Raw genomic sequence first — 16,778 nt, forward strand, 5'->3', positions numbered from 1 at the left:
GAGGGAGGGTTTGTTGTTGAGAAATGGGCTGGTGTTGGGAGGGTGGGGGTGGGGAGATACTGAGCTCCAAATAAACAGCATCCTTGACGGGTTTGTTGTAACATAAGACTAAGCAATTCAGCATGAAGGCTAACCTGGTTTTCCTCCTCCCGCTGCAAACCTGCGCTCGGTCCGTGGCCACCGTCACCCCCAGAACGGCTACACGCCTCTGCACCAGGCCGCGCAGCAGGGCCACACGCACATCATCAACGTCCTGCTGCAGCACGGGGCCAAGCCCAACGCCACCACCGCGGTAAGACCCGCGCCCGCCCCGCCCCGCCCCGCCCCGCCCCTCTGGAAAGCCCGGGATTTCTGGAAAGCCTTTCCAGAAATCAGCGTGACTTCTCCGGGGCGGGGGAGCCGTGGGCCTGACTCGGCCCCTGTCCCGGGAGAGCGGGGCCCCGCGCCGAGGCTGCTGGAACGTGCTGGGCTCGCAGCTGCTGCTCAGATGTGCGCGCGAGTCCCCCCCTCCCCGCCTTGCCGGGCCTTCTTAAGGGAGCCCGGGGGCTGGGGGGGTAGCGAGGCTGCGGGCTCACACTGAGCTCTGGGCGAGGTGGAGCCGTTGAAATGTAAACTAAGCGGTGCAATTAAACGACCCGGGATCCCCGGAGGCTGGCGCTGCAGCCGGGGTTGCTGGCTTGTGTTACTGCGTTGCACCGCGAGCTCCTGCACAGCTGTAGCTAAACCTGTTACCGAGCTCCCCGCGGTGACATCTTAACCTGCGGCGGATGGCCTGACCTCGGAGGAGGAGCAACAGTACTCGGTACTGGCTGAGAATTTTGGGAGGCATCGTCCTCCGTTCGAGAGGTACTTTCCCAAGCACCGTGCAGCATCTGCAGAGACGTCCGACCACCTTAGGGTTAAAGCGTCAAGTGCTTCTTATTAGAAGAGCAGACAGATGCAGCTTGTTGTGTTACCATGGTGACCTGGGCTATAGTCTAAAGAAGTTACAAAGAGAGTCAGATGTAATGGTAAAAACTAGTGATTTTTCCTAAGCTGTGCCTTGTTTTGGACGGAAATGCTGGCTCATGCGGAGCAGCCGGTGAGCTCATTGGCTCGGGGCGCAGTCCTCCCTCTCTCTCCTCACTCTTTCTCTCTCTCACTCTCTTTAGAATGGCAACACTGCCTTGGCGATTGCTAAGCGTCTGGGCTACATCTCCGTGGTCGACACCCTGAAGGTTGTGACGGAAGAGGTGACCACCACCACCACGGTGAGTACAAGGGACTGATGTGATGGGCTTTGGTTCCATTGTCTTCGTTCTCAAGCCACATACTTTTTCACTTAGGAAATGTGTTGAGCTTTTGGTTTTGAACTTACTTTGGTGAATAACTTGCTTTTGGTACAACTAGAAGCATGTAGATGCAGATGCACTTACACAACCAACACTGGGGTTTTAGCCGCCTTTAGTTAACACAAATCCATATAAAATGTGAGCGTCACTGTAAAATATTTAGTTCCTTTTTCTCCGACTGCTGCTTTTGGGGGGTGGGGGTGGGCGGGTTGCTGCTCTGCACTTTCACTGTAGTTGGGTGTGACACCTACTGCTGGCAAAGTGGTAGGACGCTCAGCAAACTTCTGATCTTAGCCAGCCTCTGGAAAGACCCTGATCCTCCTGATATTGTGCTGATGACTGGGTCAGATTCATTCCCATGAGAACAGTTCATCCTTACGTTCTTCTTATTTCTGATTATTATTTTTTGTTGAAAAAGGAAATTGGTTGTACTTAGTAGGTAAACTGTATCTGTATCACAGAGCATATAGTCTAAAATTTTTTATTTGCGCTGGCTTGAATATGTCTGCTGATTCTTTGGGAGGAGCAGTGATCATCAATGGCCTTTGCCAGAGAAACTCTAGGAGGGTGAAGACTATGGGAATAATGAGTCCTAAGGCTCTTTCTTATACTGTTCAGTTGAAGCAAAGCTTAAAGGAGGCCTCCTAATGGGGAGACTCAGCTGAAAGTGGAAGTTCTGTTTCTCTCTGTACTTATTTATTGACTTTTTTTCTTAAGCATGAACTCTCAGAACAACAGCTCTTTCTCTTTTTAAAATAGAAAAATAGAGTGACAGTAGAACATTAGATGTTGTTTAGAGACAATAAGATCACAAATCAACATAAAAAATCTGAATGGGGCTCTAGTAAATGCCTTAAGTTAGAAATGATGCATATAGAGTTTTAGAGCACTTGTTTCTTTTGATAGATATATGGAAAAAGAAAGGAATTTTACTCTTCAGACTGACACCAAGTCTGTGTTGACACTGAAGTAGATGGAATACAGTTGTTCTGATGTGAAATTTTTAATAGGGTGGAGTATGATTTATTAATGAACCATGAGACGCAGCCTGAACTTAGATGGGAGAGAATAGTACTGCCTGTTTTCTCAAGCAGAATCTTAAAAACTTTGGCTAGTACACCACAATATTTTTTAAAGATTTAAGGTATAGCTTCAATAAATTATATAGGAGGAAAAACAAGTCTTGTTACTACCTGTCACTATACTTCTGAGTTGCTATATATGGCTGAATCTTAATTGCTTTTTCTTACTATATGATTTTTTATACCAGAAAAATCTGCATATTAGGGACCTATACATATGTGTCTTTATTTGGCATCTTTGAAAAAATGTGCATATCACAGATAAGTGAAGCCTGTAGTGGCAAGATTGGCCAAGCACATCCGTTCTTAGAAGTCATGTTTTCTGTAAACTTTATTAGCTTTTCCGTTCTCTGGTTATCATGTGCATACTTTTTTGTCAAATGACCGCTAGATGGCAGGCTTGTGTCTTTTCTGCTACTTGACCTGCTTTTCTTCCATTCATTTCATTAACTAATTTATTCCTTCAATATATATTGGATATAAAATATGCTGAGCTCTGTGCTGAGTGCTGAAGAATCATCAGTGGTAAAAACATTACCCCCTGCCCCCAGAAGCTTACTGTTTAATGGCAGTGGAGAATGAGACTTCTGTTTTGTAAGAAATTCTTTTTTTTTTTTTTTTAAATGATGGTGATATTTTTTTTTTAATTTTATTTATTTATTTATGATAGTCACACAGTGAGAGAGAGAGGGGCAGAGACACAGGCAGAGAGAGAAGCAGGCTCCACGCACCGGGAGCCCGATGTGGGATTCGATCCCGGGTCTCCAGGATCGCGCCCTGGGCCAAAGGCAGGCACCAAACCGCTGCGCCACCCAGGGATCCCAAGAAATTCTTTAACATCAACAAAACTATGTAATTTACATGTTCAGTTTCAAAGAGATTTCAGGCTGGTAAATTTGACTTAGAGTGAATGTCTTTAACTATATAGATCTGTATTTGAAAAGAGAAGCAATCAGCTTGCTAAATACCATGACTAAACGAGTTCAGATACCTTTCAGAAATTAGAGATAGGGATCCCTGGGTGGTGCAGCGGTTTAGCGCCTGCCTTTGGCCCAAGGCGCAATACTGGAGACCCGGGATCGAATCCCATGTCGGGCTCCCGGTGCATGGAGCCTGCTTCTCCCTGTGCCTGTGTCTCTGCCTCTCTCTCTCTCTCTGTGACTATCATAAATAAATAAATAAATAAAATTAAAAAAAAAAAAAGAAATTAGAGATAATGTTGTACCTCTGTGACATCTAGCTTTAGTGGAATACAAAAACCACTTTTAGAGCTCCCTGTGAGCTTTTCTTCTGTTCTGGTAACTATTATTCTCTACCCTGCCCAGCCGAGCATTTCCCCAATAAAAACCACTATACTTAGAAACCAAGTTTCTAGGTAAGGAGTCAACAAATGAATATAAAACATAATGGCATGTTTGCTTTTAGTTGGATAAGATGTCATTGTCCACACTAACTAAACGAGTACCTCCTTTGTCTAAATGGGTAATTGTATTGGTACCATGTTTTGATGCTGCCAAATTTTTACTTTCTGCCTCTCTTAGAATTGTGACTTTTATTGTTTGGTGAAATTGAATTTGGGGTTAAGGATTGAAAATATGAATTTATTCCTGTCCATTATGTGAACCTTCTTACTTCCTCTCTCTGGGAAGAGATTTTTATTCATACTTTTTTTTCACATAATGATGTTATTAATGGTATTAAAATGAGTATTTAGTGATTACAAATGTGGCAGGCATTGAAAGTAGATCTAGGATTCAAATTTAGCTTGTCACATTCTAAAGTCCTGTTCTTAACCACTCTAATGTAACTGATCTTGGCTTTACTAAAAGTGGCTTAATATGAATTTTGTGAAAGAGGTATTTTCACCTAGTTTTCTATTAAAAACAACCTACTTAAATAGTGCTTTTTGTTGATTTTCATGGAGGCATCATATGCAATATTATTTTCTAAAGAGAATTTGGAACTGCTCACTGGTGATAGGTCAGTATAGCACACTAGACAATTTAATAATTATGTAAAATTAATAAAATTAAATTCAGTTTAATGTTATTACCATTTAAGTGTAATAGTTAAATTACAGTTAACTAACGTACAAATTTCACATCATTGGATTCATATGCTGTGACATTTGAGCAGTCGTGAGAGTTCTCTTCCATCAAAGAAAGTTTCCTATGCTAATTCTCCTTCCAAAGTTCTTTACCCCAAAGTATGAATAAAGTCATTGTGTAGAGAGAAGAGTATGGCAGCAGTCTGTAAAGGAGAAGCCACTGCCTCAGAAATTTTTGAGACATTTTGGAGTTGTGGTTTGTTTCCTTAACCTTTGCTTTTCTAACTTTACTTTGGGGAACCCAGCAGGGGTATGAGGCAGCTCAGCATTCTCCCAGGATTATAATTGCGTGTGTGCTGGAATGAACATCAGAGTGCCGGGGACACATTTCTGGCAGCAGAAGCCAACAGGCTCAATCCCCTAAGGCAGTTTGGAAGACCGAGATATGACTCATCCCTCTACTTATTGATAAACTGTCATCAATTATTTGCATAATTTTAAAATGATCATGTTTTAAGTTGCTTATAATCATTGCTAAGCAAACCAAAACTTCCTAAAATAAAAATGACATCATAAATTGCTAAGTTAACTATTAAAATAAAAATAACATTATATTATCATTTAAATAATGGGGACATTTTTGACAATTAAGAAAATGTAAATATTGGGCAGCCCGGGTGGCTCAGTGGTTTAGCGCCTGCCTTCAGCCTGGGACATGATCCTGGAGTCCCAGGATCAAGTCCTATGTCAGGCTCCCTGCATGGAGCCTGCTTCTCCCTCTGCCTGTGTCTCTGCCTCTCTCTGTGTCTCTCATGAATAAATAAATAGAATCTTTAAAAAAATGTAAATATTCAAAGTCCTAAATTTTATCTGATGCTCTCAGTTAAAATGGGAATCATAGAAGTAGCAATGCAATAAATACATGTAGTCATTTGACACCTTTTGATGTAGAGTCAAGATCTTTCCTTTGAATGTAGACCCATTGATTAGGAGGCTAAATGATCATCCTTACACAAAGAACATCACTATTACATACTATATCCTATGATATTTATATCTTGATAGTATTCATCCTATGTATGTATGTGTATATATATATGCATATATATGTATTTTAAAAAATTGATTCATTATTTTGTAGAAAGAAAGAGAGCATGCATGGGGGTGGGGGACAGAAGGAGAGGGAGAAAGAAAGAATCTCAAATAGACTCCCCACTGAGCATGGAGCCTGACACAAAGCTGGATCTCATGACCCTGATTTCATGACTGGATCTGAAATCAAGAGTTGGACACACTCAACCGACTGAGCCACCCTGGTGCCCAGTACTCATCCTGTATATTATGTTAAAGTGACATTATTCTGAGTGCAGAGCCTTTTGAAATTTTTGACATACTTTTTTTTCTAATCTGCTTTAATTGTTTCAACCACACCTAATTGAGTAGCAGTTATTTTTGGTGACTCGTCTTTGTTGAGATTTCCAAACTATTTACATTAGTTGTTGTGGAAAAATATTATTTACATACTATTTAAGTTACTACAGACATTCTGTTAACATACACATTTGGTATAAATAGGTTGGGAACAAAACCAAATTAAGCCTGTCACCCCACTGATGGGAGCCATTGCATGTGGGCATTAGAAGATGGCATACTAGCCAAGATCACTCATAATGTGTTGTGATTTGCTGAGTATGTGATACAAAGAAAATGGTTGACAAGGGGAGTAGGCTAAGTGGAGGTCAGTTAAATATACTTTTTCTTTTGCATAAAACAAACCAGATGTTATCTGTTTACAAAACAGCATGTTAAGTGCTAATGCTTTATTTTTTACATCTTTCCTACATTATGAAATATTGAAAACTCATTATTAAGCCTTCCATTTATCATATCCTATTTTTATTGCTGTATTATCTGATTTAATTATATACTATTAAATTTGTGCATAGTACACTACCCATTTTAACTTTAAAGTGGTTTCTAATCTTAACTATAGAATCTTAGATTCTATAGCAGATGGAGTTGCCCATGATCATTTAATTATATGTTTGTTTTCTGTGTATTATTCAGATGCATTTGTATAAAACCATATTTATATTTTGATAATCAAGTTTTCAAAGGACACTCCATTTTAAAGGAAAATATGTATTCATTTCTTATAACATTATTCATAAGTAGGAAGACTTATTTATCATCCATTCAACAAATATTTATTGATGGCCTTCTAAAGGTCAAGCACTATATCATGAACTAATACATACTATACTTACTGCATTGCATATAGGGGGCATTTTTACTACCTATACAGGAAAAAAAAATCTGTGATTTGTGTGATCATTGTGTTACTCTTTCCATTGCTACATATATTTGCTGGTAATAACTTTGATAGTATTCAATGACCGAACTAAAGCAATGGTATTTCCACTCTTAAAAATTCTACTCTACTCTTAGATATTCAGAAAATATAGTCCTACTATCAGTGTCTGAAAATGTAAACTAAGTACATCAGGCAATATAATCTAATCATTTTAAAAAACATTTCCATCACTTATTTTCAAATAGAGAAGCATCCTCTTGTGGAATGTTTCCTATGAAGGGCAAATCCTCTAGAATACCTCCATAAAATAAACATTCCTGGGCAGCCCCGGTGGCGCAGCGGTTTGGCGCTGCCTGCAGCCGGGAGTGTGATCCTGGAGACCCGGGATCAAGTCCCACATCAAGCTCCCTGCATGGAGCCTGCTTCTCCCTCTCCCTGTCTCTGCCTCTCTCTCTCTGTGTCTATGAATAAATAAATAAATAAATAAATAAATAATCTTTTTAAAAAAAATAAACATTCCTGGTGTAGTCTAGTACAGTAGATATTCCTTCACATTTTTGAATCATTTATTTACACTGAGAATCTTAATTTTTTTATAAATTTATTTTTTATTGGTGTTCAATTTGCCAACATATAGAATAACACCCAGTGCTCATCCCGTTAAGTGCCCGCCTCAGTGCCTGTCTCCCAGTCACCCCCACCCCTGCCCACCTCCCCTTCCACCCCCCCAGTTCGTTTCCCAGAGTTAGGAGTCTTTCATGTTCTGTCTCCCTTTGAGAATATTAATTTTAAAAATCTTAATAAAATTAAAAAATTAAACAATAAAACAAAATAAAAAGCTTAAAAAATAATAAAAATATTTTTAAATGCTTCTTAATAAAAGCTTAGTAGGTTATCATAGTTTAATAGGATGTCACTGTCTCTTTCCTATATTTTAAGTGAAAATCACTTTCTGCAATTTATATACTTTTCCAAAAGGGTTGCAATTTAAATTGCATGGTACATCCATCTGAGCAACTTTCTCATAGCTGGGCCCTCAGGGATTCTGATTCAACTGTTCTGTGATAGGATCCAATGATGGTATTTAAAATTTTTCTCTAATAATTTTAATATGCAACTAGAGTTGAAAACCACAGATAATGAATATAGGCTTTAATTTATCCATGTTAAACTTATAAATTAATTACTATTAAAATAATTAAATGAAGGGGCACCTGGATTGTGCAGTAGGTTAAGCATCTGACTTGGTTTTGGCTCAGGCCATGATCTGAGATTGAGCCCCACATCTGGCTCCATGATCAATGCATGTAGAATCTGCTTTAGATTCTCTCTTCCTCTGCCCCTCCCACTCATGCTCTCTCAAATAAATAGATAAATCTTTAAAATTAAAACGATTAAATGATAATAATCATTTATAATAGTCTTCTTAAGTTTGTTCGTTTAACCAATATTTATTGACCAGCTATTATTGTCCAGAATTTTGAATGGATGCTTTTGTCATTACTAAAGTTTAGTTTGTTTTCAGTGAATAAGACACTATGGAATTATTTAAACATCATAAACAACATGCAGGAAAGCTGAATTCAATCCTTTAATCTTCAACTGTGCCTTCATCAGGGTAACACGAGACTTTTCTTTGTCCCCATTCTTCAACTGTTTTATCACCCAAAAGAAAATCTATTTAGTTGTAATATGGATTTTAAATATATTTTGCCTAATTTTGTATCATTGATTTATTCAATATATATTTGAGAAGCACCTGCTATGTTTCAGGTTCTGTGGAAACATACTCTTTAATGACTCACACTCTTATGTGGGCAGATACAGTTGTGTATGATGTGATATATATGTATATATATATGTTTTGTAGCAGTACACAACACCAGATAATCACAGTTAAACAATTCATCAGGAAGGATTAGGGAATGTTTCTCCAAGGAAATAATATGTAATATGAGCCAAGAAAAGAGAGAAGAATATTTCTGGTCAAGGAAAGAATATATGGAAAAACTTAAGAGGTATTAGGGAACATAGCCTGTGAATATGGCTGGAGCATGAAGTGAGAAGAGGCCTCCCTTCTTCTCCTTACTATATCACCTGGGTCTTCTGAGCCACTTTGTTTTGCTTTCTTTTCTGAGGAAATGGGGAACCACTGAAAGGGCATATAGTATCACATTATGATTTAATCAGTCCCTCCCTCTTGACACACAGGTATTATACATGTATATATGAATATATTTTCAAATTAGTTGAATTCCCTTGTAAATATATTTGAAGTTCTCTACTGCTTTTGGAAAGAAAATAATTGGTGATAGGGTCATTGTAGCCATTCAAAAAAGTCTGTAATATCTATGTTGCAAAGTTTAAAAACCTAAGACACCCTGTTTATTACTGTATTTTATTGACTTTAGTTGAAGATTTGATTTTCAGAGATTAGATTTTTAGAGTTCCCATAACAATGCCAATCAGTGCACTTATTGCATTTTCAGTGTAGAAACTAGAGATATGAATTTGAGATTTGACCATAGATTATATTTAAAGTAGTGAGATTTGGATTTTTTTTTTTTAAATCACTGTGGTATCCTTGGTGTCTAAAAACAATGTTTGGCATGTGGTAGGCACTCAAAATTTTTCTTGAGTACCTAAATGACTAAAAAGTTCAGAGGTTCTTCAGTTTTAAGATGAATTTAATATTGAATTACAATTATAATAATGATGTTATACTAGCTGGTATTTATTGAGCGCTAACATATTCCAAGCACTTTTCTTAGAGTTCTTATATATATTATTTCATTTAATCTTCCTAACAATTTTATGAACTACTAGTATTATTCCTATTTTACAGATGAGAAACTTGAGATACAGAGAAATAAGGGAACTTGTTAAGCCTCTTAGCTTATAAATAACAAAGTTAGAATTAGAACCTAGGCAGCCAATCTCCAGAATTTGGTCTCTTAACCTTGCGTCACATATCAGAAATGGAAGGCAGTGGGCTTGGCAGCTCTGGAGTGCCTTTGCAGATGAATAAGCAACAAACCAGAATTGTAGACCAATGAAATACCATAAGGATAATTGACTCTACTGCTGATCCTCTGATCCCAGAAGGGGATGCATCACATTTTTTGCCCAAATAGTTTGTCTTTCACATTGTTTACAAGTTCTTTTCCAATGGCTTTGTTTTTAATAAATTGCATATGTTCGTTGCTTTTTTTTCAAGCTTTTCTAGACATTACTTTGTTCATTTTAGGGAAGCCCTGAAAACATTAATCTTCTTTCCTAATATGACTAATTATTAATGCCATTGTTAAAGAATTTACTTTTCAAACAGGAACTTAAAATAATGAACTTCTCATATGACTTCACTGGAGTCAATGATCATTTATCTTCAGACAGAACAAATGACTTTTCATGAAAGAGAATAAGCTTCCAGAGCATACATGTGGAAAGATGAAATGCTCAGGGACTGATGGCTTGTTGATGTTGTCCATGTGACCTCCTCTGTGATTCTTTTGCTCTTTTGTTTGATTTTAACATGTGTATTGATATTTTTCTTTCCAGACTATCACTGAAAAACACAAGCTAAATGTTCCTGAGACGATGACTGAGGTTCTTGATGTTTCTGATGAAGAAGGTAAGACTTATTCAGTCTCCTATGACACCAGTCATTGTCTTACACAAAGACAAGCAAGCAATCCTTTTTTCTCAGGGACTAATGAACTGGTACATTTAAAGTCACTTTTTTTTGCCTTTGTTTCAAAACATCTACCTTTGTCATTTGGGGAAAAGAGGACAGTGATTAGTCTCTTTTCAGTGGGTATTATCTTTAATGCCTTACTAAATAGCAGAACTGGAAAAGGAGAAAGACACTGGAAATTGACCATCTGTCAAAAAAAATCTACTGGATAATACCATAATTATTAATATATGTTTTAATTATGTTAAAATACACTTTTTATTAAAATACCTTAAAGTGAAAGACTTTGAAGTGTACTCTCTCAGTGGTATATCAAGAAATTTTTGTTTCTCATTGGGCCAGATCAACAGAATATATTTTAAGTCTATGGGAAAGGAGGTTTAAATAAGGTTAAAAATAGCAAGTCAGTAAGTCATACTAATTCAACATAAAGATTTGATTTTTTGAGTCCTAAAATATGCTCTGTATAGTTTTAGGATTTGATAAAAATAATCTAAGACAGTGGATGTCAAAGTTTGAGAAGCCTGTGCTCTAAAAGAAGTACAAGGGGCTGCCTGGGGTGTGGATGGGGCATGGTGCTGCAGGTCTGTCCCTCCACAAGAGTTTCTGGCTTCCTTCCTACTTCAATTTGAGCAGTTGACTTTTCTTGAGCGAAAAAAATCTGCCAAAAACACATGAATGCAGCAAATGAAGTGTTAACCAAATTTCAGTAGTAGAGTTTTTGATCAAATGTATATGTTTGAAAAAATACTGCCATAAAAAATAGTACTAGTTAAAACTTGCCACACCAGTTAAAACTTGCTTCCACACTGGAGAAAGTCCCACCACTCCACTGCAGGCAAAGAGAAACTCTGCAGAAGACTAATCTGAGGGAAGGAGAAGCCAAACCCCAACATCAGAATGCACACATCATACACCAAAGACACTTCCTGAAGCACCAGGCCCTGGACAATATAGGACCTCTTCTCCTATAGCATTACTCTCCGGAGCAGGAAACATAACAGGCTTTCCTAATACACAGAATATGACAGAGATCTAGACAAAGTGCCAGGATGGAGGGACTCATCTCAAAAGAAAGAATAAGAAGAGGTACATGGCCAGGAGTCTAATCAAAACAGATTTAAGTAATACACTTGAACCAGAATTTAAAACAACAGTAATTAGGATGCTAGCTGGACTTGAGAAAAGCATAGAAGACACTAAGGAGTCCTTTACTGCAGAGACAAAAGAACTAAAAACTAGTCAGGCTGAAAAGAGTTAGTACTGTTCTCAATAATAATTGCTTTTACTGAGAAATAGAGTAGATTTTTAGGTTCTTCAAGATATAATCAGAAGGTAAAATTTTACATTGAGGTGTCATTATTTGGAGCCAGTTTGTTCACTGACTGGTAGTAGGCACTGGGTTATCTCAGCTCTTGCAAGAACTTATGACAAGAACGAGCACATATTTGGTTGGTATGTTATTATAAGTAAATTAATAATTGCCAAAGCTAGTATTTCCAAGTATTATTATAATTTTGTGTTCCATCCTAATACTTGCCAGCTAATTTTCAGCATTCGTATATGCACATCATATTTTGTTTTGTGGGATCATCTTTCTTAACAGCTTTTAAACAGTTTGGTGACTTTATTGATGGGGAAGTGCTTAGTGATTCAGGTACCTTTAGAGGAAGTTATTGGAGTGAAAGCTTTGCTTTTAATTTTTCTTAACTAGATAGAAGCAACTTGCTTTGTATTTAAATCTGGGTGTCTAATACTAATCTGCTTCTTTTAAAATAGCATGCGTACTATGGATGGAGTTGTATATGTGTGCATGTCAGTGTGTAGATTTCATTAACTTGTATGCTTAAAGCTATAAATTGCTTAATCTATTAATGATTTTGCCAGTCTTGTTGAGACCTATTAGTATAATTAAATTATCTAATGAGCATCATAAATATTTGACCAAAACTAATCTCTCTTTTTAGAATACAAATTCAGAGAAAAAAATAATTCTTTGTATAAGCTGACATTTAACTAGCATGAACCTGTTAAAACTAAGTTAGACTGCTTGACTGAATATACTTCAGATCATTCTGGGCTGAAGATATGTTTTAGATGTGGTTAAAAAATGTGAAATTGATAGTTACAGTGCAATTTTCGTAAGTAGCTAGGAATAAAAATAAAAACCTTTAAGAATTATTTAGGAGGAGCTTCGGCATATAGGAAAAAAGGAATAATATAAAATATTCTATTTACCAGGAGGTTTCCAAAGTACATGTGGTACCACTTTAAGCAAACCTATTACATGAAAATCTAAATTTATAAGTCAAATAGAGTGATTAATTAAATTTTTTTTTAAATTTCCTAACTGTTAAATAATTCCAATATCAATGGATTCAAAGTATTGACTGGTTTTAAAGAAATTCCACTTATATGAAATAGCTTTTTGGACCTGCTCACTGTATAATATAAGATCTAGCTATAATACCCTGTATTCTTTTATTAAAAATGTTATAGATTAAGAGTTTTTAGTGATAAAAGATCTTGCTTTGAGAGAAATACTGGCTAATGACCAAGGATATGGTCATTATGGTGAGAAAACAAGCTTTCCTTCTTTTAGACATAGCCAAAAACGTAGTAACATTTTTTTCCCCAGAAAGAAATTCAAGTTGAATAATTTTTATGTATAGGATATATTTGAATATTGTGAAATAACTTTGAGTACAAAGAATTAGTATAAAGAAATTTGGCGGTTGATGTTGCCAACCGTTTAATGTTTTATATGCTTAAAATATTTTCATGGAACTTATCATTCGTATGGACAAAATACAGCCATATATTTTTTAAGATATTAGCCAATTCTTGCTTTCTTTTTTAACAACTCTTCTGTTTTGATAGTTGTGTGTATATCAATACTCAAAAGAATATTCTTTTTTTTTTTAAGACTTTATTTATTCATGAGAGACACAGAGAGAGGCAGAGACATAGGCAGAGGGAAGAGCAGGCTCCCTGTGAGGAACCTGATGCGGGACTTGATCCCAGGACCCTGGGATTACGACCTGAGCCAAAGGCAGATGCTCAACCACTGATCCACCCAGGTGCTCTGTCATCCACTTTTCGTATCTGCCTTGGGAGATAGAGAAGGAGAGATCTAGCACAGTCCCATAGACTTGCTGAAACTGAGGATTAATAGGAGGTGACACAGGTTTTAGAGAGTGGAGAAAGAACAGTATGGAAGGTCCTGAGATAGGAAAGCGCCAGAGAGAGACAGAGAAGGGCAAAATAATCCACTCATTCGGTTTGGCTCGTGCATTAAAACATATTTGGCTTTGCTGTGAATGTTTAAATTCTTTACTGAAAAGTCCGGGAAATTAGGACATATTAAAGTTTTTGATTAATGATTGAAACAATTAAATCTGATTTTTATAAAGATTAAACCAGCAGTAATAGATATACTAAAGAAGTGTATTAGGAAGAAATTGGAAGGAAGCAGATATCTGACCGAAGAGAAAACACTTAATAAACATTTCCAATGCTAAGTGCATTGTCTCATTTAATCCCCATAGCATCCGCATGAGATAGGCTATGATTTCCCCCTTATTTTTTTTCAGGTAAGGAAAGGCTCACCTGAACAGAAGGATGCTAAGACTTAATTAAACACATTAAGTAGTTTGCTCAACAGCACACAGTCATTAAGTGGTGAATGGGGAATGTAAACGCAGTATGAAAGCTGTTATAATAGCTCAGTCATATTATAAATAAGTCCTGATGGAGCAACATGGCAGAGAAATGGAAGGAAATGGTGGAAATGGGAATTCAATTCAGTCTGAGAGTATTGTATGGTCCAGATGGAAACACAGCTGTAAATGTAATCATCCGCATCTTCATAGGATCATGAGCTGATCCCTACCTTTGCTGACTCAGCGCCATAGCACTAAGTTAAGTTATATGGTGGGACTCAGGGGTGATAACACTTAGGTAACTAAAATACCTGTAGAAATGTGACCCATGTGTCCCATATACTCAAAGATTTGTGCATGGATGGTTTGTATGAACTTCACTAGTTCTGTGGAATGATGTGTACTACTACTAATTGAGAGAATGGCTGTGTGTTATGATGAAGTATAGGAGAAACATCTGTTACTCCTTTTGACACACTTCTGCGAACACTTGACAGTGGAGCTCCTCACTTCCTCCTCGCATTACATGACAGATTCTGCATCCAATTATTCCTTTCACTTTTTCATATGTAAGAGTAGAGTTAGTCTTCCCAAACCCTAACAAGTTTGCTTTTTTTTTTTTTTTTTCCTGGAAATAATTTAGGCTTATATCCAAACCAGACAATGCTCGTTTTTGGTAAACCAGTTCATAGAATTGACTTTAGAATTTTTTTCTTCCTGAAATAAACAAGAGGGACCCCAACTTATTAGACTCATAAAAATACTCCTATGGAAAGATTGACCAATTACACAAGAGGAGGGAAATAGCAGGAACAAGTAAGTCCTACAAGGCTAATAATAAAATGTCTAACCTTGGTTTTATCACTGTTTAGACACTAACTTTCTTCCTGGACTTTTTGCCATTGCTCACCATCATGCACTTTTACTTTGCCAGGTTATTTCATGTAGTACTCTCTAAATAAGTAACACGTATTACTCTTTCATTCATACTGTTTTTATTGTCCTCCATGACCCCTTACATATGAACCTCTCACCTGAAGTAGCCTCAACCTCTGCCCATTAAAAGCAAATCCAAACAAATGATCAGCTCCAATTCCTTCTTCAGCGATTCCTTCTCCAGCTTCACTGGAATTTCCTAGGAATGTCATGAGGAATTATCACAAACTTGGTGGCTAAAATTTATTCTATCACAGTTCTGGGAGTGAGAAATGTATAGTGGGTCCATGCTAGCATCTCACAGCTCTAGAGAAGAGTCTCTTTTGTCTCTTCCAGTTTCCAGTGGCTGTCAACAATTTTGGTGTTTGTTCCTTGGCTTGTAGACACATCACTCTAATCTCTGCCTTCATGTAGCATTTTCCATATCTCTAAGGGCACTCACATTAGATTTATCCAATATGATCTCATCTAAGTCCTTAACTTATTTACATCTGTAAAGGCCCTATATTCAAATAAGTTCACATCCTTAGGTTCCAAATGGAAGTGAAATTTTGGGGCGACACCACTGAACCCACCGCACCGTCCTAACATGATCTCTCTCTCCTCTGACCTTTTTGGTTCTTAAAGTTGACCAACATCATGCATTTTGTGTTTGACTATAGTGTCATCTGTAGATTGCTGTTATTATTACATCTTGCTTTGTGAGGGAACAATTTGAAGAAGAAAATATATGTAGGGGCAGGCAGGGGACTCCTTTAACAAACATTTTGAAAATTTTACGGGATGCCTGGGTGGCTCAGGGGTCGAGCATCTGTCTGCCTTTGGCTCAGGGCATGATCCCAGGGTCCGGGATCAAGTCCCACGTTGAGCTCCTGCAGAGGGCCTACTTCTCCCTCTGCCTGTGTCTCTGCCCCTCTCTCTCTCTCATGAATAAATAAATAATATCTTAAAAAAACTTATGTTTTCCTTGGTGTTAACAGATTTATGAATATTTAAACACAGTACAATTATATTTCTTTATAACATTTAAAACTATTTGTGTAAATGAAATTGAGCTCATATTTCATTAATGTGTTATTTCACTATTTTGTATTAATAAAAACAATAGCTAGTACTTATTCTGGCACTTTATTATATATTCTTATATGTTATTTAATTCATACAACTATTATATGAGATAGATTATTAATATCATTTCTATTTACTAGTTGTGGAAACAGGCTCTGAAAGATTAATAGGCCAGTATTAATCCAATAGGATTAGAATTTGAATCCAGGTCTACTCAACTTTTAATTAATACTCTGTGTAGCCTAACTCGTGCTAAAACTCAGTAAAAATCTAATGGTGTCACTCAAGGAGCCATGAAAATATTTTCAGTGGTGAGACTTATGACTGTCTGTCAGATGTTAAATGCATTGGTTTTGAGACTAAAATCTTATGGTGAATAGATTACATCTCCATTTACTGGAAGGTCTTTTTTTTTTTTTCATTTAGTCTTTCATGAGCTTTAAGTAATTTAGAGAGCCAATAATCCTTTGATATATCCCTGAGATCTTCAAACAATGAAATATCAGACATATCATTAGAATTCTTTAATGCTGTATGTTTATAAATTAGTATTGATTTTGAACAATTATTTGAAACAAATGAGAATTAAATAAATAAAATTTAACTTCGTTATAGGAATGAAGTACCTTCCTTCAAGCTTTCCT

General features: G+C 36.9%; 1 protein-coding gene and 1 long non-coding RNA gene across 51 annotated transcripts in view; one reads left to right on the forward strand and one right to left on the reverse strand.

Moving 5' to 3' along the window:
• LOC144303973 (uncharacterized) overlaps positions 1–279 on the reverse strand; it is a 50,500-nt gene extending 50,221 nt beyond the window's left edge. The window contains exon 1 of the long non-coding RNA XR_013370955.1: positions 135–279. This is a non-coding gene — a long non-coding RNA (uncharacterized LOC144303973). The remainder of the gene's footprint in view (positions 1–134) is intronic.
• ANK2 (ankyrin 2) overlaps positions 1–16,778 on the forward strand; it is a 328,351-nt gene that overhangs the window by 242,894 nt on the left and 68,679 nt on the right. For 43 of the 50 annotated variants that reach the window (XM_077882344.1, XM_077882349.1, XM_077882350.1 and 40 more), the window contains 3 exons: positions 194–292; positions 1,152–1,250; positions 10,333–10,405. In XM_077882344.1, the coding sequence (XP_077738470.1) occupies positions 194–292; positions 1,152–1,250; positions 10,333–10,405 (271 nt within the window). Of the gene's footprint in view, positions 1–193; positions 293–1,151; positions 1,251–10,332; positions 10,406–12,074; positions 12,126–16,778 lie in introns of all 50 variants that reach the window. The other 7 variants (XM_077882338.1, XM_077882337.1, XM_077882340.1 and 4 more) reach the window with 1 other exon arrangement.

Source organism: Canis aureus, chromosome 33 (assembly GCF_053574225.1).
Source record: "Canis aureus isolate CA01 chromosome 33, VMU_Caureus_v.1.0, whole genome shotgun sequence".
In the NCBI taxonomy this organism is placed as follows: domain Eukaryota; kingdom Metazoa; phylum Chordata; class Mammalia; order Carnivora; family Canidae; genus Canis; species Canis aureus.